General features: G+C 55.1%; 1 protein-coding gene across 3 annotated transcripts in view; it reads left to right on the top strand.

The window, feature by feature from the left end:
* The window catches only part of MEF2D (myocyte enhancer factor 2D), a 34,077-nt gene extending 16,424 nt beyond the window's left edge, over positions 1-17,653 (top strand). The window contains exons 2-12 of one of the 3 annotated variants that reach the window (XM_032628156.1): positions 438-539; positions 684-875; positions 1,489-1,692; positions 3,145-3,282; positions 4,330-4,540; positions 4,759-4,815; positions 6,461-6,651; positions 8,398-8,527; positions 12,460-12,670; positions 13,134-13,440; positions 13,770-17,653. In XM_032628156.1, the coding sequence (XP_032484047.1) occupies positions 822-875; positions 1,489-1,692; positions 3,145-3,282; positions 4,330-4,540; positions 4,759-4,815; positions 6,461-6,651; positions 8,398-8,527; positions 12,460-12,670; positions 13,134-13,440; positions 13,770-13,781 (1,515 nt within the window). In that variant the 5' untranslated portion in view covers positions 438-539; positions 684-821 and the 3' untranslated portion in view covers positions 13,782-17,653. Of the gene's footprint in view, positions 1-437; positions 540-683; positions 876-1,488; positions 1,693-3,144; positions 3,283-4,329; positions 4,541-4,758; positions 4,816-6,460; positions 6,652-8,397; positions 8,528-12,459; positions 12,671-13,133; positions 13,450-13,769 lie in introns of those variants that run through there. The other 2 variants (XM_032628149.1, XM_032628163.1) reach the window with 2 other exon arrangements.
* The last annotated feature ends 2,302 nt before the right edge of the window (positions 17,654-19,955 follow it).

The raw sequence follows: 19,955 nt of genomic DNA, 5'->3' as shown, positions 1-19,955 counted from the left end.
TCAAAGCAGAAATTTAGGCCAAGGCCCACTGAGTAAAACAGATTGGTGTAGGGGAGCCCTGGTTAAAGGGAGATAGGGGTTCTGCAGCCCAAGCCCTACTTTGGGACTCCAGGCTCCAGGGTTCCATGAGTCTGGTATGAGGACCACTGCTCTAGACCTGCTCTGGTATATTCTTGAGCCAGGGGTGCAGACACACTCCCATTCTGGCAGCAGGTACACCGGGCTAGCTGTTCACAGCCTCGGCGGGTGTTCACTCAGCACGTTCTCTGCACCGGGCTCCGTATGGGAACCACCGTCCTAGGCCAGCGGGGCAGCTGGCAAGCCCAGGTGTCTCTGCTCCTGGTGGGCTCTGGGGAGAAGTGAGGGGGTGGGACATTCTCTAAGACTCAGACCCTTAGGAGCCAGGGAGCTCCCTGATTGTGTGCTGTCTGACCTAGAACCTGAGGGCAGCAGTGATGGTGTGGAAGGATCCTGGAGCAGAGTCCTGGGCCCGGAGTGAATTCCGGCTTGTGCCTGGCTGTGGCATGCCATCACCTCAGGTCGCCACCATTTCCTTAGTTTGTGGATGGGGCTCAGATGCTGCCAGCCTCTCACAGGGGTGCTGTGAGGCTGGCCCGTGTGCCAAAGGAGCAGGCCTGAGGGTTGCCAGGGCTGACAGTCCTCTTGTGACCCTCCCCACCCAGGAGGCTGTGCAGAAGGTGTCCCGCAGACCATGAACTGAGTGCTGGTCCGAGACTGTTCATGAGCACAGTGTAAGGTGTGCCGAGACCCGCCACCCAGCTATCCCCTCCCCTCCCCGGCAGTGAAGATCCCCGGAAAAGATGGGGAGGAAAAAGATTCAGATCCAGCGAATCACCGATGAGCGGAACCGACAGGTGAGGGGATCCGGGAGCTTCGCGGAGTGGATGAGGGCAGGGAGCTGGCCTCTGCCTCCACTCCACTTCCAGACACTCCAAGAAGGCTTCCTGGAAGAAGGGGGCTCTGGAGTCTGTTATGGAAGGGCAAGGGCTGAGTTGGGAGAAGAGGAATCCCCACCTCCCTGCAGCTCTTAGGACCCTGTGTCCTGGAACCCCAAGACTTATCTGCTGCTGCAACCAGGCAGACCTGAGCCCCTACAATATGCAATATGCAAACCTCAGGCCGCACCCAGGCACTTGCCCTTTCCCAAGATGAATCCTTCCCCTCCTCCTACCCCAAGGGAAGAGGCTGGAAGCTCTTCTCTTCTCCCTCCCTAACCTGTTTATAGCCCCCAGCACAGAGGTGTGGAGTTCTGTCCATCTGAATGTCTGCTTTCAGTGAATTGGCCCTGGGCTGTGCCTTGGCCGTGTGTTGGCAGAGGGGCGCTGGCCTGTTCCTTGCCCAGACCAGGGGCTCCTGAGAACAGGGTTACCCTGAGGCAGGGGCTGGCGATGTCCAGCTTCCTGTAGGTGGGACTCCTGGGCAGACCTTGACTGAGCCAGACCTGGCCGCCCACACGCCCACCTACAGGTGACATTCACCAAGAGGAAGTTCGGGCTGATGAAGAAGGCGTACGAGCTGAGTGTGCTCTGTGACTGCGAGATCGCACTCATCATCTTCAACCACTCCAACAAGCTGTTCCAGTACGCCAGCACGGACATGGACAAGGTGCTGCTCAAGTACACGGAGTACAATGAGCCGCACGAGAGCCGCACCAACGCCGACATCATCGAGGTGGGCCCACGCACGCGGACCCCACCCCCGCCTGCGACTGCACACCACGTGCCCATGCAGCATGCACACTTGGACCTCCCCGTGCACACACACATGTACACGTGCCCCTTGAAGCCCCCTCACCTGTGCGCACACACATATAAACCCACATCCTCTTCTACAAACCCCGGGCCCGAGAAGGAAGGAGGGCAGTGAGGTAGATGTCAGATGGGGCTGCCCACCCAGCCCAGTTCCACCCCAGCCCTCTCTGAGCCGCTTTCTTCATGTCTGTCAGGCACAACATGACATCTCTGCTCTGTCTGCTCTCAAATTCTCTCTCTCTCTCTCTCTCTCTCTCTTTCCTTCCTTCTCCATCTTTTGATATGCTCCTGCATCTGACTCTTCCTTTCTCTGTCTCCCTCTTTGTTTCCATCTCTGCTGCTCTGTCTCTGTCCCTTTGTGGGTCCCTGTGGCTCTATTTTCTGTTTCAAAGAGAGCTGACATTGTAAACCATTAAAGGACGTGGGCTTTGGAATCCAGCTCTGGCCTTTACTGGCTGTGTGGCCTTGGGCAGGTGGTTTCGCTTCCCAGAGCCTTGGTGCCCACCTCCACGAAATGGGGCCAGTGCCTGCTTTGAAGGGTGTTGTGTGAATTGAATGAGACAGCCCAGTTCCTGCTTCTCACACTGGGGGTACGGGACCTGTGCTGATGAAGAAGGGTGCCTGGGAAGCCACAGGCCTGCCTTCCTGGAGCGAGACTTCCACTCCACAGATGTGGAAGAAATTCTTTTATTTTTATATTAGAGAAAACAGATTTACTGTAGACTAGAATGTGAAATTCACATTCATTTTCAAGACAAAACAAGCATCTGTGAAGATGTTTTGAGCATGGAGAGGTCAGCTTTGGGGTCTCCTCCACACCACCAGGTGTGCATCCCCTCCTTTGTGTGGGTGCATGGGAGAAGCTGTGGCCTTTGCTCGAGGACAGCGTACAAGGTGGTACATGGTAGGAACTCAGTAAATGCAAAGAAATGTTTTGTCTTTCTCCCTCTTATTCTTCTGCCTCTCTGTCTCCATTTCGATTTCTTTTTCCCCTTCTTCTTTTAAGCAGAGCCCAGGAATTGAGCCGGGCCAAAGACAGCCCTGACTGCCTTGCGCTGGAGAGCGCTCTGTGCCTTCTGGCTGGGGCTCACCTAAGGGTAGACAGGGTACCAGCCCCTCAGCTCATCCCCCAGAAACCCCCCACCCCACCTGTCACCTTGGAAGCACATGTCCCTGTGCCGGCTGCAGTCCCTGGGTTAGGCCCACCTTCCACGTGACCCTGTATTCTGACGCCTCCCCCACCAACCACACAGTCACACAGTGCCCTAGTAGGAGAGTCTTAGGGAAGGGCTGGAAGGAACGCCAGGGAGGCGGGGGCTGGTCGGGGCTGGGAGGACCCTCACCCCTGCTGACGGTAGTGGTGCGGTTACAGACCCTGAGGAAGAAGGGCTTCAACGGCTGCGACAGCCCGGAGCCCGACGGGGAGGACTCGCTGGAACAGAGCCCCCTGCTGGAGGACAAGTACCGGCGCGCCAGCGAGGAGCTCGACGGGCTCTTCCGGCGCTATGGGGTGAGCCCCACTCACTCTCTCTCTGTTGGCCCCCCCTTCCGGCCCCTTCCCCCCCAGGCGCTGCACAAGAAGCACAGGGAATGTGAGAGCCCTGAGGTGGACGAGGTGTTTGCCCTGACCCCCCAGACGGAGGAGAAATATAAAAAGATAGACGAGGAGTTTGATAAAATGATGCAGAGTTATAGACTGGCCGTGAGTAGTCGCATGGAGGAGAGCCTCCCTGTGGTGCATGGTGTGGCTTCGCGCCCCGCCCCGGCCCTCGGCTGCCTCTGATGGATGTTCTGCTCTGAGCCATGCTGGGGCTATTGGTGACCACTGAGGAACCTCTGACGTTGGTCATGATAAACCCGTGACCCTTGCTGAGACTCATCTTGGATGGAGCATAAGCCGGGAGAGGCCTGGAGTGTCCCCTCACCAGCAAGAAGTGTGTAGATGACCTGAGATCCTTAGATGACAGGAAAGTAGAGAATGTGCTCTCTGCCCAGATTTGTTCTGGGGAGAGGCCCCTTTGGGCCTGCTCTGACACCCCCAGCCCAAGATACTCAATAGCACTGTCAAGGGGAGGCAGAGACTCCTGCTGAAGGGGAAGGCAGTGAGGTGGGTGAACGCCCTCTGCAGCAGGCAGACGGATGAGAGGCGACAAAGTGAGGTGACGCCCCGACCCACGCGCTCATCCTTAACAGCTGTGTGTGTGAGTTTGGGTCTGTACTCAGGGCCTCTAACCTGCTCTCTGTGTGTCCTGCCTGGCTGAGGACTAACCCACCTCCGTTAGGGGGGTTCCAGGTGTCCCCGGGTCTCTCTGCAGTGAGCAGAGCCTTCTTCTCATTCTCTGGGCCAGAGCTGGATCCCAAAGCACTCCAACCAGCATACTTCCTTGGTGGGAGTGGCAGGCATGACTCCAGGGGTTCCAGAGCAGAGAGATGGAGCTCCTGGCCCAAGGACCCACAGCCCAGAGGCTAGAGGAACCCTGTCCTGCCCTCCCAGGCAAAGTGAGTCCAGGGTAAGGGATCACCCTGGCCTGACCCTGCCTCTCCATCTTCTGTCTAGTCAGCTGTCCCGGCCCCCAACTTTGCCATGCCCGTCACGGTGCCCGTGTCCAATCAGAGCTCACTGCAGTTCAGCAATCCCAGCGGCTCCCTGGTCACCCCTTCCCTGGTGACGTCATCCCTCACGGACCCACGGCTCCTGTCCCCCCAGCAGCCAGCACTACAGAGGAACAGTGTGTCTCCCGGCCTGCCCCAGCGGCCAGCCAGCGCAGGTAAGTGATCTGATAGGTGGGTAGGTGACGTGGCAGTGAGGTGTGGTGAGACTTTGGGATTCCATTTTCCACGGTGACTATTTCCCTTCACCCACCACAGCACTCTCCCACGTATGTGGTTCCAGAGGGAAGGGAGTGTGACTCCCAGTGAGTCCAGTTCCCAGGACTCACTCTGGAAGAGGCTGTGCTGTCGGCTTATGGTTCTCTTTTTCCTCCAGGGGCCATGCTGGGGGGAGACCTCAACAGTGCTAACGGAGCCTGCCCCAGCCCTGTCGGTGAGTAAAGCTGCCCTTCTGCCTGGGGGAAGGCCAGGGTCTGCCTGCTCGGTGGCCTCAGGTGTTCCAGGGACCGAGAGTGGCCTAGATTAGGGGAGAGGAAGATCCCAGGGCCTGAGCTGGTTGTAGTATCTGAGGATTTTTAAGCCCCTGGATTTTTTTGTCTGTAGCAGTGATTGGTGTGGATGATTGGCAGAGATGTAGGCTCAGAGAATTCTGGGAAAACTCTGAGAACTGACCAACATTTCTAGTTGGAAGAGAGGTTCCAGATTTTTCCAGTTCATTTGGGGGGTGGCGTCTGGTTGGGATCTGGAAGATACGAATATCTGACATTGGCGACCGATAAGAGGCACAGACTCACACGCACTTACACACGTACGGACACTTTCTCACTCTTATGGAAATATCCAGACATTAGATGTGCACTTGTAAGCACACGTCTATGAACCACAGAAGAAAGGCTGCTCGCCCCATGCCACCCCGCCCCCCCAGCAGCTGACAGCCCCTCCTGCCCTGTGCCGTTGTCCGGCTGGTGACTGTGACTTCGAATGTCACCATTGACGTCACCCCAACATTCCTGCCATTCCCGGAGTGATCCGGGAATTGGGATGGAGGCAGCCACACACTTCCAGGGAAGCAGTGTGCTCTCAGGGCAGAGGGCAAGGTGATACTTCTGACGTTGGTCACCGCCACATCTCTGGGTTTTAGAGTTCCCCAGCTTGGCCCCAGGAGCCATGTACTACCTCCTTGGCAGCAGTTGTGTACGGGGGCAGGAAATGGGGGGAATGGGTGAATACCCCTCCCTCTCCAAGGAAATGTCCAGTGAAGTGCCTGCAGACCTTAAGGGAACGGTGATGCTTCTAGGCCCTCGAGCGCAACACGTAGAAAGTGGTTGTGTGGCCCTGGAGAAGTCATCACACCTCTCCGAACCAGCGGTTGGCAGGTGTTTCCTCGTCTGTAAGTAGGGCTAATGATACATGTCCTGTCCATCTTGCAGGGTTAGTGTGAGGATTAAATACGATGATCCGTGTGTGAAGGCCCTGTGTTGGTTATGGAGTGTGGAACAAATGTAAAAGATGGTTATTCTGCTTGTTATTACCAGTCTAATTTTGGTGGCAGCTATGTCATCAGTCCCCCAGTTCCAGTAACACCAGCACTGCAAATGAATGGCTCGTCTTTTTCCCAGAGCTACAGGCATCTTGTCACGTGCTTATCCAAATCACAGCATCCCGAGCTCAAGGCAAGGGGAGCAGTCTGAGTGATTGATTTGCCCTTGTGACCGGGATCCACACTGAGTCTCAACTTCCAGGCTGCCACCCTTCTCCAACCTGCGTCATTATGGGCCCAGCTGGGGGCAGGTGCTGGACGTCCTATCGTTGGAGACCAGCTCCTACTACCCAGTCCCATCACATGTAGCTTAGAGGCAGGGGGATGAACCCGATGATTGAGGAATAAGGAGTGTTCTCCCCTTACTCCCAAGACCAGGGTGGTTTTAGGGGAAAATGAGAGAACTTAGTAGCCACTCAAAGTTTGAACATGGCTTTGAGAAGTTCTGGGTGACAGGAGTATTGGTTTGGGAGCAGTTAACAGGGCTAAGTGGTGGGTCCACGTTTTTCCTTTTACCCTCATCTCTTCACCTTTCCAGGGAATGGCTACGTCAGCGCCCGGGCTTCCCCTGGCCTCCTCCCCATGGCCAACGGCAACAGCCTAAACAAGGTCATCCCTGCCAAGTCTCCGCCCCCACCCACCCACAGCGCCCAGCTTGGAGCCCCCAGCCGCAAGCCTGACCTGAGGGTCATCACTTCCCAGGGAGGAAAGGGGTTAATGCATCATTTGGTGAGTGGGGTGTCTGGACCGAGGGCCAGGGGCTGGGGAATGGGAGAGTGGGGAGCAGTAGGGTGGGAGGACAGAGCCGACCTCTAGCAGGAGAGAGAACCAGCAGTTAGGACTTCCCTAGAGAGATCGTGGAATCGTGGCTTTTTATGAGCTCTTCCTTCCCAAAGGGCCTTCCAAGAGGTTGGAGCACAGAAGTACCAGTCTCAAGGGCAGTAAAAAGGGACAGGAGGTGGGAGACAAGGTTCCCTGATGATAATAGGAGGGTGATCAGAGGGATGAGGATTAGGCTGTGAGGGTTTCCTAACTGGTGGGCATTGGGATATAGCATCTTCTGGAAATCAGGACAGTGAAGAGCTCTGCCCTCCTAGGTTGGAGAGCCATCCTGCTCCGATGCAAAGAGGTAGACGGCATGGCTGTGGGGGCAGGGGCGTGAGGGGAGGGCAGGGGCCAGAGACTGAACCATCCCCTTGGTTTTATTTCTGCTCCCAGACTGAGGACCATTTAGATCTGGTAAGTGAGGCTATGAGATGTTTGCTGTGGCTTTAAATTCTGGGTTAGCCCATTGCTCTGCGGTCCCCCAGCATGGAGTATGTGTGTACCTTTGTCCTTTGGCCTGTGTGTGTAGTGTGTGGTGTTTGTTTATCTGGTTATTTGCCAAGAGCTATGCTTAGTGCCAAGTGGGATGCAGAGATGAACGGGGTGGGGGCGAGGAGTTCAATGCATGTGTGTGTACCTGAGTGTCCGTGGATGTTTTCATGGGACGTTGCATTCATGCAGACACACCTGTGTGTGTGTGTGTGTGTGCGCGCGCACGCATGCCCGTGCACCAGTGGAGTGGGCCTGCCTCAGGCCTCAGAGGTCCCATCTCAGTGTATCCCTGGGTGCCTGGATTAGGCCCTTGCGCTTGCCCTCTGACTCTATTCATGCCCACCCAGGACAGGGACCTCCTTCGGAGGGATGCCAACTGGACAGGAAAATCGGTTTTCTAGGGAAAGCTGAGGCCCAAGGCAAGGCCAGAGTTGTCCTTGGTCAGGGGCTTCCCTGCTTCCCTCCCTCCTGGTGCTCCCTCCTGCACGCAGCCCGTCTTACAGACACTCAGAGGCATACGCAGCACTCTTCCTCTGTCACACATACACACGCTTACATCCTCACACTCAGCCAGGAGTGGGGCGGGGGCTCCTCCCTCCCGAACTCCCTGACGGGAGGCCAGAGAGGCTGGAAAAGGCAGGCAGGCTTTGGCGGCCAACACGGCGGCAGTTACGGCCCCAGCGCGGAGTTGGAATAAACAAGTGACTCAGCGGCAGATGGAGCTGACAGCCCCACACACGTGTGTGCGTACACGCAGGCACACGCCACGCCAGGCCCTGCATTCCTCTCACAGATGCCAGCACACTTCTCCCAGGACGTGTGCTGCAGTGTGACAGATGGAGGGTAGACTCTAGGGGGACTAACCAGGAGAAGAATGGAGACAGGGCCCATGGCTGGTGTTGGGGCCCCAGGACCAGCATATGTACTTTCCTTTTCGCATGTGTGTAGGCGTCAGTGAATCTGTGTGTGCATGTCTCTCTCCATGGATCGCAGTGTCTCTGTGAATGCACCAGTGTTTGTGTGTCTGCGGTGTCTTCATGCTGAGGCATTCCTCCTGGGCCTTGAGATTCAGGGACCCCAGCTTGTCCTTGGAATGGGGGCCCTGGATAAAGCAGCCCTCCCATTTGCCACCTCTTGACAGACTCTTTTCTCCTGCAGAACAATGCCCAGCGCCTTGGGGTCTCCCAGTCTACCCACTCGCTCACCACCCCAGTGGTTTCCGTGGCAACACCGAGTTTACTCAGCCAGGGCCTCCCCTTCTCTTCCATGCCCACCGCCTACAACACAGGTGAGTGTTCATGTGACATGTAGCTGTGTGCACTTGGCCTTGGGGCACAGGAGGGACCAGAGAAGGAACACGAGGTATTCGCCGGGGGATGCCCCCATCTGAGGAGGGCCATTGATTTGGGGTAGCCCCTACCTAATTAAGGTTGCCAGATTTAGCAAATAGTAACATCGGATGCCATTCACATGGTGATGGTGTTATTGGAACTGTCTCAAAGACATACTTGTGCAAAAATTATTCATTCTTTTGTCTGAAAATCAAATTTAAGTGGGTATGAGTATCCCTTATTTTTAAATAGGACCTAATGGAGAGGGAAAGCCCTGTCCTTGGGGAGCTCTCTTCTGAGGTGGGTTGAGCAGCTGGGTGACTCGGGCTGACCAGGGTCGGGGAGTGGGGAGGGGAGCATGCCGAGTTCAGCAAGGCTTCCTGGAGGAGAAGAATGAAGGAATGAGAGAGAGAGAGACAGGGAGGCTGAGGAGACCCGAGAGGAAGCATGGTCAGGAAGATTTATCCAGCTTCCTGGGAAAGCCAAGTCGAGACTCCAGGGCGGGCCGGAGGAGGAAGAAGGGGGTCTCTCACCCTGATGTTGGCTTGGTGGAATGATGAGGGGGAAAGGGGGGAGGAGGAGGTCTGATGAAAGTGGGGGAGGGGATCTGAAGGTGAAGAGTCACTTGGAGACATGGGAGAGACCTCTGGGTAGAAAAATTCAGAAAGGACACCCAGTGCTTGGGCCGTCCTGGGTCCCCAGGGCTGTCCTGGCCTCTGTCACCCACTCACACCCTCCCAGGAACAGTCTGTGACATTTTCAGCCATCCTTGCCTGCATTCCAAGCTGCTGTGTCAGGAAGGACTTCCCAGTGCGGAAATGCCTTGTCACCTTGTTTCAGAGCATCGATGTGGCTGGGAACCTGGTCTGTTTCTCCCACTGAAGAGGCTTCTGATGTTCCCCAGCTTTTCTCACCTGTGAATGGCTTGCATCAGGGCTGTTCTGTGGTGAGATCAGACTAGACCAAAAGACCCCTAAACTTCTACCCACTCCCCAAGCCCACATTCCAGAGTTGAACCATGCTAGGTAGGTCCCAGACACCAGTACAGATACCCACAAAATCCCACCTCTTCCCTGTGTGTAAAAATCCAGAACCCAACCCTGTGTGTGGGAAAGCCCTTCGGGGCAGGTAAGAGAGCTGGAGGAACTGCCTCGTGTTGAGAGGCCAGACCCTGGCATGTGGGTCTGTGTCCAGATTTTATCACCTGGGTGTCTTGTGAAGTCCCTCGTCCCTTGTGTGTGCTCCCATGTGTGTACCCACTCCCAAGTTATCATGTCCTTGGGCAGCTTCAGAGAGGACTGCTTCAGATGGCCGCACCTTCGGGGGCCAGTAGGAGTTCTCATCTGTGAGTTGTGGGTGGACAGGAGGTCTCTGAGGCCCTTCTAGCCCTACCAACGGGGGCAGTTGGTAGAGGGCAGCACAGGCCACTTTTCAGGAGCTGCTGTTTATTTGGGAATCCCATGGTGGTGGTTTCCTGCCATCTTCTCAGGTCCTCCACCAGTCTCTGTGAAGCAGGAGGCAGGTTAGTGGGTGTCAGTGAACCTGCGACAGGCGCTCAGCAAGGCCAGACTTCAGACTCTATTTGTCAGTCTGGTGTGAAAGCAGATTCTGACCCTGGGCCTGCCGTTGGAGCCCTGCTGGGAAGTGTTTGGGCTTTCTCACATCCTCTCAGAAACCAAGGGCTCCAGTTCCTCTTGCAGGAGTAGTTAAGCAGACCTCGGTTTAAACAGCAGGTGTTTTCAGGTGACCCTACGTATATAAACAAATCCCCAATGAACACATTGCTGTTTAGTTGTTCACTATTTACAGTGCCTGGCCCCAGTCCAAGTTCCGGCTGGGGGTGATCTGCCTGTGGTAATATCATGGATAAGGGACGCACCTGGCCCCTTGTTGACACTGGCTGCAGAGGTCTGGCTTGGTCGCTCTAGGAGGAGACCAAGGGGCCTGCTGGGAAGCCAGATCTCCAGGTAGACAGGGCTGGAGTGTGGTGGGAAAGTGCAAGACTGGGGTTTGAGTCCCTACCATTCACTGGCTGGGGGACAATGGGCAACACTGCACTGTTCGGGTTGGTTTCCTTGTTTGTAAAATGAATGTTGTAAATAGTTGGTCCTAGGGGCCCCTGTCTGCCCTTGGTCTGCTTTTTAAATGTAAGCATCTCAAAACTCCTGGCTAATTAACATTGTCATGAGACCAGAGGCAAGAGTGGACCATCTATAGAGTGAGATTTAAAGGTAATAAAAGAAGCCTGGGGTCGTGTCTTAGCTCTGCCATTGGCTTTCTCTGTGACCTGGGGAGAGTTCCTCAAACTTGAGGCTGCAGTCACCTCATTTGTAAATTAATAATAACAGCAGGGAGCTCTTTTGATTATTTATCATGTGCCAGACACTGTTCTACATACTTCGTGTGTGTTAACGAGCTCAGTCCTCATAGCAGCTGAGTGATGCAGGCAGGATTATTGCCTCCAGTTTATGGACAGACTGAGTAACTCGCCGAAGATCGCATGGACTGTAAGTGGAGGTGGCTAGGAAGTTTGACCCCATCGCTCATGCCCTTCACCTTACCGTTCTGTTGCACAGATAATCCTGTCTTCCCTGCGTAAAGACAGAGGGCTGGAGCAGATGGCCCCTCAAGTAGGAGCACATGGTGTAGCATTGGGAAGACTGGCGGGTGTGCCCTCCTCATCACGCTGCGGTGCAGTCAGCCTGTGTTCCTCAGGGAAGGCATTTTCTAGAGTGTCCCAAACAGGCTGCGGCGTGAAACAGAACAGAGCTGCGTAAATCGTGAAACATTTCATGGTTCTGTTTGTTCAGTGCAAACATCACAGTTTCTTCATTAAGACAGAAATTTTGAAAACAACGAGTGCCACCTCATGGGGAAATCCGCCAGAACCTTGGCCGGTTGCACCGCAGGCCTGTTTCGCTCACAGCCCCTCTGCTCTTGTAGGCCCTTCTGGGCGGCAGATGTGCGTCCTCTGTGTTTGTGGGCACAGCAGCCCGAACGCTTGCTGCTACCTATTCCTACCTGTTTTATGTGTTGACAGTCTTCAGGAGACTCAGGGACTTTGAGGAAGGTGGAATGGTAGTTACAGTCATTTGCTTCAGATGCGCCATTCACCTAGCATTTCCCACCACTCCCCTCTAATCTCAGAAAGGCTCTTGAAGCCTTGGCAGTTGAAGAGATGACAATTAGACATATATTAGACCTTTCCTACCTACCTTTTTTCCCCTTCTTTTTTATTTTTTTAAATTTATTTATTTATATTTTTTATTTTGCCTGCTTTGGGTCTTCGCTGCCGCGCGCGGGCTTTCTCTAGTTGTGGTGAGCAGGGGCTACTCTTCGTTGCGGTGCACGGGCTTCTCATTGCGGTGGCTTCTCTTGTTGTGGAGCACGGACTCTAGGCGCGCGGGCTTCAGTAGTTGTGGCGCGTGGGCTCAGTAGTTGTGGCGCGTGGGCTCAGTAGTTGTGGCACACGGGCTTAGCTGCTCTGCAGCATGTGGGATCTTCCCGGAGCAGGGCTGGAACCTGTGTCCCCTGCCTTGGCAGGCGGATTCTTAACCACTGTGCCACCAGGGAAGTCCCTCGCCTTCTTTTTTAAAATTGACATTTAAAAGTGATACCTACACACGGTTAAAAAAAAAAAGTTAAACACTATTTTAAAAAACCACCTCTCTTTGCATCCTGTTAAAAAGCAGCACCTCGTGGTTATCAAGATTTGCGTTTCTTTGAGTGCCATCTTCACTGAATTTGTACAGGCTTAGTTGATTATTCACACCTGTCGTTAACAACTCCCCCCACCCTGATAATCCTGGAGGCGGCTCCCCCATGGGAGCCTCGGTCCTCTCTCCCACTGCAAGAAGCTCACCCACACTTTCTTCCCCACCCCATGCAGATTACCAGTTGACCAGTGCAGAGCTCTCCTCCTTACCGGCCTTCAGTTCGCCTGGGGGGCTGTCGCTAGGCAGTGTCACCGCCTGGCAGCAGCCGCCGCAGCCGCAGCAGCCGCCGCAGCCGCAGCAGCCGCAGCCCCAGCCTCCCCAGCAGCCCCAGCCGCCACCTCAGCAGCAGCCCCACCTGGTCCCCGTGTCCCTCAGCAACCTAATGTGAGTCCCACCAGTGTTGGGGAAGGGGGAGCTGAGGGGTGGGAAGAGGAGGGGCCTCTTGAGAGCTGAGATCCCTCTGAGGTTGTCTGTCATCAGTGGACAGCACGTAAGCCACTAAGTGGCAGCCCTGGAGTCCCCTGTCAAGGCCCGGGAGAGCCATCCTGAGCCTTTCCCCCAGCCAGCCCGGGCTTGGGGTGGGGTGCGGGGGCCCTCCTGGCTCTGCAGAAGATGACATGGGATGGAAAGACAACTCACGTGACTTCTTTTCCTTCTTTTCCCTTCACTTGGCCCTCTCTCTCCTGCTGCCTCTGTCTCCATCCACTTGCCTCACCCCACCCCCAACCCCCATCCTCTCACTTTCTGTCCTCTCTCACTCCCTGTCGTGTGACCTCCCATCACTTTTTCTGTCCCTCACCTCCTCTATTTCTGTCCCCTGTACTCCATGCCCACTGCCTGTCTCCAGCCCTGGCAGCCCCTTGCCCCATGTGGGTGCTGCCCTCACGGTCACCACCCACCCCCACATCAGCATCAAGTCGGAACCAGTGTCCCCAAGCCGTGAGCGCAGCCCTGCGCCTCCCCCTCCAGCTGTGTTTCCGGCTACCCGCCCTGAGCCTGGCGACAGTCTCAGCAGCCCGGCTGGGGCCTCCTATGAGACGGGGGACCGGGATGATGGACGGGGAGACTTCGGGCCCACACTGGGCCTGCTGCGCCCAGCCCCAGAGCCTGAGGCTGAGGGCTCAGCTGTGAAGAGGATGCGGCTCGATACTTGGGTACTGTAGCATCGCCCCTCCGGTCTGCCGTTGTCTGCTGCACCCAGGGACTGGCCCATATGCCCCCAGCCTGTCTCATCTCCCACCTAAAAGGTGGCCAGCCAGCCCTTCCATCAGCCCTTATGGGGCAGCACGGACACCCTTTCACCCCCGCCAAAGGCCCATCTCCCCTCCCTCCAGCATCAGTCCTTCTGCTCGATGACTTCCTCCCCTCAGAGCTGGCCCTGCCACTAGAATCCTGGCCCTACTGGGAGAGGGACGTGGGGGGCACATACCCCATAGCCTGGGCCATGCCCTCACACCCCCTTCTCCATCTCCTCTTTTCACAGACATTAAAGTGACGGTTCCCACTCCCCTCCTCTCCGCCTCCCTGATGAAGAGTTGACAATCTCACCGCCCACCCCTCCCTGTCCTGGGCTCCTCCCGCTCGACCCCCACTTCCTTTCTTGTGCTCCGTGTCCTGTTGACGGTTACATTTGTGTATAATTATTATATTATTATTATTATTATTATATTTTTTTTAATTTGGATTCTCGCTTTGGAGAGGGGGATGCTCCCATCCCCTCTTTCTGCACCCCCCCACCAGTTTCACTGGCTGGGGGGCTCTTTTTTGCGGGAAGGGGGGGACACTTTGCACGTTGTACACATATGCTGCAGGAGGGGGTGGGGGGCCCGATAGGCCTTGGGAAAGGACAGGTGCCGAGCCCTGCATGCGGGGCCCTCCCACCCCATCCCCCAGACAGAGGGAAATAACCAAAAACTACCAAACAACAAAAACCCCTTACAATAGACTGAAACCCCAAAGTCGGCCTCATGGGTGGTTTTGTGTTTCAGGGGGAAAGTGAGGCAGAGGTTCTGAAGAAGGTCTCTGCTTCTCAGCTGTTCCTATGGCCACAGGCACATGGGGCAGAATACCCAAGCCTGGGCCCCAGAGGCCCCTGCACACACACCACACACTCTCAACTGATTCTCATGTGATCTGCACCTCCAAGGTGTGCGGGTGCTGGCCGAGGTTTGGGGCTGGGAAGGCTGCCTGGGAATCGAGGCTGGAGGGAAGGGGCTTGAGGTGGGGCCCCTATGAAGCACAGTTGGAGAGAAAGACAGAGAGCCATGAGGAGAGGGCTGAGGAGGGGCAGAAGGGCTGGGGCAGGGAGTGAATTGGGGGCCCCCTCCCTTCCCCAGCACTTTCTCTAAGATACACAGTGCAATAGCTCCCCAGCCCCGTAAAGCCGGCCACAAAGCGCAGGGAGAACTGGGGAGAGTGAAGTGGCTCAGCAGGAGGTGGCCTCAGGCACCCCGGGGTGCCTGAGGACTGGAAACCCTTGCATCCAGGGACTAGCGTGAGTGAGGGGACTTGCTCTTCCTTGCACGTACACATCCCCAGAGGAGTGGACATTGGGGTGGTGTGTGAGGGTGGGAGAGGGGATGGAGGAGGTCCGCAAAAGGCCTGCCTCCCTTCTTTCCTCCTGGCCCCTCTCCCCAGCCCTCCTCCCAGCTCCTTCCGCTCCTGACCCCACCTCCCTGCTCTTGGCGCCCTCATTGTCTCGCTACCTCCTGTCCCACCACCCCCAGGCAGCATCCCACCTTCTGTCTTGGCTACTGTAATTGTAAATAGCAACCTTTGGAAAACGTTAGCAGTGTAACAGTCCAGGAAACTGTTTTTTTTGTTGTTGTTGTTGTATTGATATGAAATGAGATTCTATTTTTGTCAAAGTATATTGTAATAATAATGACTCAAACGGCCCGTACTGTACAGACGAGATTCTTCTGCTGTTGTTCTTGCTCCCCTCCCCTCCCCCCCAAGTCCACCCTCTCTACTGCCTCCCCAGTGGGGGCAGCCAAAGCGTGGGGTCCTGAGACCCCAGGCTGGATCACAGATCAAACTGGAGGGGGCAGGCCCCCGGCCCGCAGTCCACCACTACTCCCTGCCCTAAGGGGCCTGTCCTGGGGTGACGTGGGCAGGCAGACTGGGGCCTGCCCCACTCCTTCACATAAGAAGCCCAGCCCCTCTGCCCAAGGGGTGCAGTGCTCCCTTGGGGTTTCATCCTGGTGGGAAAGTAGAGTTAGACAAGGCCCGGTTTTGTGGTAGGCGACACTGCCTGCCTCTACGATCCAGCCGCTTGCAGTATTCCGATACTTGATGCAGGGAAGGAAACCAGAGCAGAGGGGTGCGTGTGACCGCACAGGTACCCGAGTGTGTTTATGAGGGCATCTGGTATTTATGTGTCTGAGTGTACCTTCGTATTTATGTGTGTGTGTGTGTGTGTGTGTATGGTTGCATGGGTGTACCTTTATGTGTCTCTGAGCCCGTCTGGGCACGTGTGTGTGAATCTGTGTGAACTGAGCTCTGAGGGTGTGTGCGTGTGTGTTTGTGTGCCTGAGTGTGTGTTTACAGAGGGACAGATGGCTCTTCTTGCAGCCACACAGCCCTGGCTTCCAGCTCTGTGACCCTCCTTCCTGAGCCCCACTCTCTTCTTCCCTTCTGCAGCCCCTGTTCTCACCCTCAGCTCTAATATGTTTATACTTCACTTGGGGATCTGGCACTTGGCCCTCTTTGCTTCTCCCTGTAGCCCTACCTCTCCCGCAGTTCCACCACAATTGTTCACCCAGTCCCCAGGCCTTTATACCCAGCTCCCTTTCTTGGAGTACCCTCTTCCCCCCACACCCCCTCCTGCTTTCAGGATGATACTCAAGTTCCTCTTCCTCTCTGCAGCTTTCTGCTCACCTGGGCTGCGGTCCTTCCTTACAGCTTACCCCCCCCAACGCTGATTGGGCACACAGCATGCCCAGTCTTCCTGCACGTTCCTAGAGGGAGTGTCAATAGATGAGACTTGATCAGGACCTTGAAAGAAGCCAGGGTGTAGTCTTGTGCATGCGTGCATGCGTTCCCAGAGCCTTGCCCAGTGCCTGGCACATAGCCAGCGCTCAACAAATGCTGATTGGGTGAAAGGTGAATGATAGGTGCTCAATAAACGTTGAATGACTGGCCTTCCCTTCTCAGGCTATTCCCGCCATCAGTCTGCCCACCTTTCTAGGCTGGGCTTGGCCACCATTAAACATGGGGTCGGGGTGAGTGCCCCTGCAGTTCACGGTGCAATATTCACCAGTTTTGCCCTCTGCCTTGTAATGGCAAACCTGGCTTTTGATTACCATGTGTGGATGTGTGCGTGTCCTTTTCTCTCTCTATCCCTGGGGGCAGGGGGTGATCTGTGAATGAATATGTGACATTTCTGCAATTCAGTATCCCGAGGTTTCTCTTGGGGTTAGGGGCCCCTGGCCGGCCTGATGAATGGGTCTCTGGGAACCCAGACCTCAAGTGAGGACTTCATTTCTTCTTCCTCTCACAAGCCAAATTTGCCTCCACCCACTCCTTCCTCCGAAGAACTGGGCATTTGCCAAAGTAATCACTGGAGTCGTCCAATGCCCCTCCCTCCCCAGGTTTCCCACAGCTTTCAGGGATAGTGGGCGAGAGGACCTCCCACACATACACCCCTCCCCCAGTGGAACACACCATTTCCCCTCCCCCCAGCAGTGCACTCAATGCAGCGAGACTGACCCCTGACCCTTATCCAGCCCTTCCCACCTTGGACAGGAAGGAAGTAATGCACCTTCTCTTGCTGATTATTTATTTGTTTGGAGAGACAGAAATGATGTAAAAGTGTATCTAGAAATATCTATATCTATATATTTTTAACTGACTCTTTGGAATCCCCTGGGGTCGGATGGGGGGGTGAAATTAGGCTTTCACGGAGGGGAGGAGACATGGAGCCTGGGAACGCTTCATCTCCCCTCTTGCCACCTCTCCATCCCCTAAGCAGTTGGTAGAAGGAATGGGATTTGTAGCGGGGGAGGGGGGCTGGAGTGTCATACGGAGAATCTGGATTCTCTCTGTCTTCCCCATTCAAGTCCCAGAGGGAAGGGGGGAGGGAGAGGGAGGGGAGACAGGCCCCGAGGTGCCCCACCCTCAAACCCGACAATCACCCACACTCCTAGGGCTCATCCTGGGTCCTGGGGAGGGCGAGTCCAAGTGTGTGACTGTTGATTTGTTTTCAATATTTCTTTTTGTGCTGTATGGTGATGCTTTCTTAGTATTCTACACAATAAGAAAAGACAAAGTCCTCGAGATTCTTATGAGTTTTGTTTGAAAACTCTTTCACTATATTTGTTGTAAAGAGGTTTACTATTAAAAGAAAAAGAATACACGTTTCTGATACTTCGGCCTGGGTTCTGGTTTCTTTGGTGCGGTCGACTGAGTAGGGGAAGGAAGGATCGTGTGGCCCTGCCAGGGTGGGAGTCCAGAGCTCCACCTCAGCAGGAAAGAATGGCGGTTAGCCTGCCGGGCGGACACTCATGACGTCTGAGGTGGGGTTTTCAGCTGAGAATTTCTTCCAGGTGCTCTGGTCAGAAGCAGAAGCAGCCCCAGGACTCAGGAGGGTTGTCTGGTTAGAAGCCAGAGGAGGGATCCTGGGACACAAGAAAAACAAATACCACTCAAGGCCAGGTCAGGAACAGATGGAGTGTGCGTGGAGGAGGAGTGTGATAGAGGACCTTCAGCTACGGAAAACTCTTCCACGGCAGAAAGTTGCCCAGGCACTCTGTTAGGCACAGATGGAGTCCACCTTCATGGCCCCCACAGAGTTCCCTCCCGAAGGGGCAGCTGCCCTACCCCTCCCTTCTGAAGCGCCCTTTCACAGTGCCAGGAGCCTCTCCCTGCCCTCCTCACATACCCCAAAGGGCTTCCCCACCTGGTGCCTTTCTGCAGAGGCTGGCAGGGGCTGGTGGCTCTTGCTCCCGAAGCCGTGTGCCCTGCACAGCTGTGCTGTAGGGCAGATGCAGGGGCTCTGGAGGGAAGTGCACAGGGAGGGCCTGGCTCACTACTAACAGGGTTTGGCCACTCTTCTGTACTAGGCCCATGCTAGGTGCTGCAGAGGCAAAGATGGAGTATGAAGGGCCCACATACGATGGTGGCGACAGGCCTGCAAATGCCTAAAATCCACAAACCGTGGTTTTAATCCTTTGGGTGCTGCCTATGCAGGCACATCACAGAATGTCTTCATTCCTTGGATTCCTCATCTGAAAACTGCGGTCATCTGTACCAGTCCTGCCTCCCTCTCAGGGTCATTACAGATTTTGCTTCACTTCTCCCTCAGCTGGAGCAGAGGTGAAAGATGATGAGCAGGAAAGGGTCAAGAAGGTAGTACTGTCGCCCCGGATGAGGTTCCCCTGCTGGCTGCCTGTGACTAGAACAGCCTTGACCTAACACAAATCCCGAGCAAAACCTCTCTCCTTCGCACATCTCATACACTCAGACTGTTTGGCCTCACCCCTCCTTCTCTGTAGGCATCGGCCCCTGATGTCCTGGGTAGGCATTACTGTTGCCCACAAATATTTCCTGCCCTCTTCTGCTTCCTGGACACATAGAAGCCTGTATTTCCCAGTCCCTGTGTAGTCAAGTGAGGTCATCAGACTGGTTCTGGCCAGTGCACCGTACTGGAAGTAATGTGTGTCACTTCCAAAATCAAGCTGGTATGTGATTCTCCAAGTGCTCTTTCCCTATCGTGGCAACTGTGGAAGCATGTCAAAGCAGCCTGGATGGCTAAGCTGCCTTAAGGTGATGTCCAGCGCCACAGTGGACTTTGTGTGAATGGAAAATAAGTGTGTTATGTTAAGCCACAGAGATTTCAGAATTGTGTCTGCAACATAACCTATCCTGTCCTGATTAATGGAGTATCCATTCACACTGGGACAACCTTGAAGCCCCATCTACTGCATACCCGCTGTGGTGTGGTACAAAGATCTCTGGACTTGGCATAGTCCAGAACTTGTTCAACTCCTAGTTCTGTTGCTTACCAGCTGTGTGGCCTCGGGTAGTCACCATTTGCCCAAGCCACTGTTTCATCAACTGGAAGACAGAACTAATAGCTACCCGTTTTCTCTAACCCAAGCCTTCGCCTTCTCTAATCCATCCTCCCATCTTTGGCACAGCACTGATCATCCAGCACCTCATGGTTCTCTACTGCCCACCAAATAAGCCCAAACTCCTGGGCAGGGTTCCCAGGGCCTTCAAAGAACTGACACAACCTCTTTTCCAGGTGTAGTCCATGCAGCTCCACTGCACATCCCTTGGCCACTAGGGCAACCAGGCAGTACAGTCCATTCCTTGACAGACCCTTTGAGTCTTCAGTCATGCCATCCTCCTGTCTTAAATGCAACAAACATTTATTAAGCACCTGCTGTGTGTGAAACTCTTTGTTAGGTATTGGAGATACAGAGAGGAACAAGACAGCTCCCGCCTCTCAACTCACAGTTAAGCGGGGACAAGAGACAGGTGAACCAACAGTTAACACTTGAGTCAGCAGGCTGCATTAAATGACATGTAGGAAGGCTGTAAGTGGGCTGTGGGATCAGAGGAGGAGGCACACCGAAATCCGAGCCAGTACAGATCAGGGGAGGCTACTTAGGGGAGGTATTTGAGCTGGATTTGGAAGACATGTACAAATGAGGGCAGGGAAGTC

This window comes from Phocoena sinus, chromosome 1 (genome assembly GCF_008692025.1).
Source record: "Phocoena sinus isolate mPhoSin1 chromosome 1, mPhoSin1.pri, whole genome shotgun sequence".
Lineage (NCBI taxonomy): Eukaryota > Metazoa > Chordata > Mammalia > Artiodactyla > Phocoenidae > Phocoena > Phocoena sinus.
Note: the sequence above shows the minus strand (reverse complement) of the source record. Positions and strands in the feature narration are given on the sequence as shown.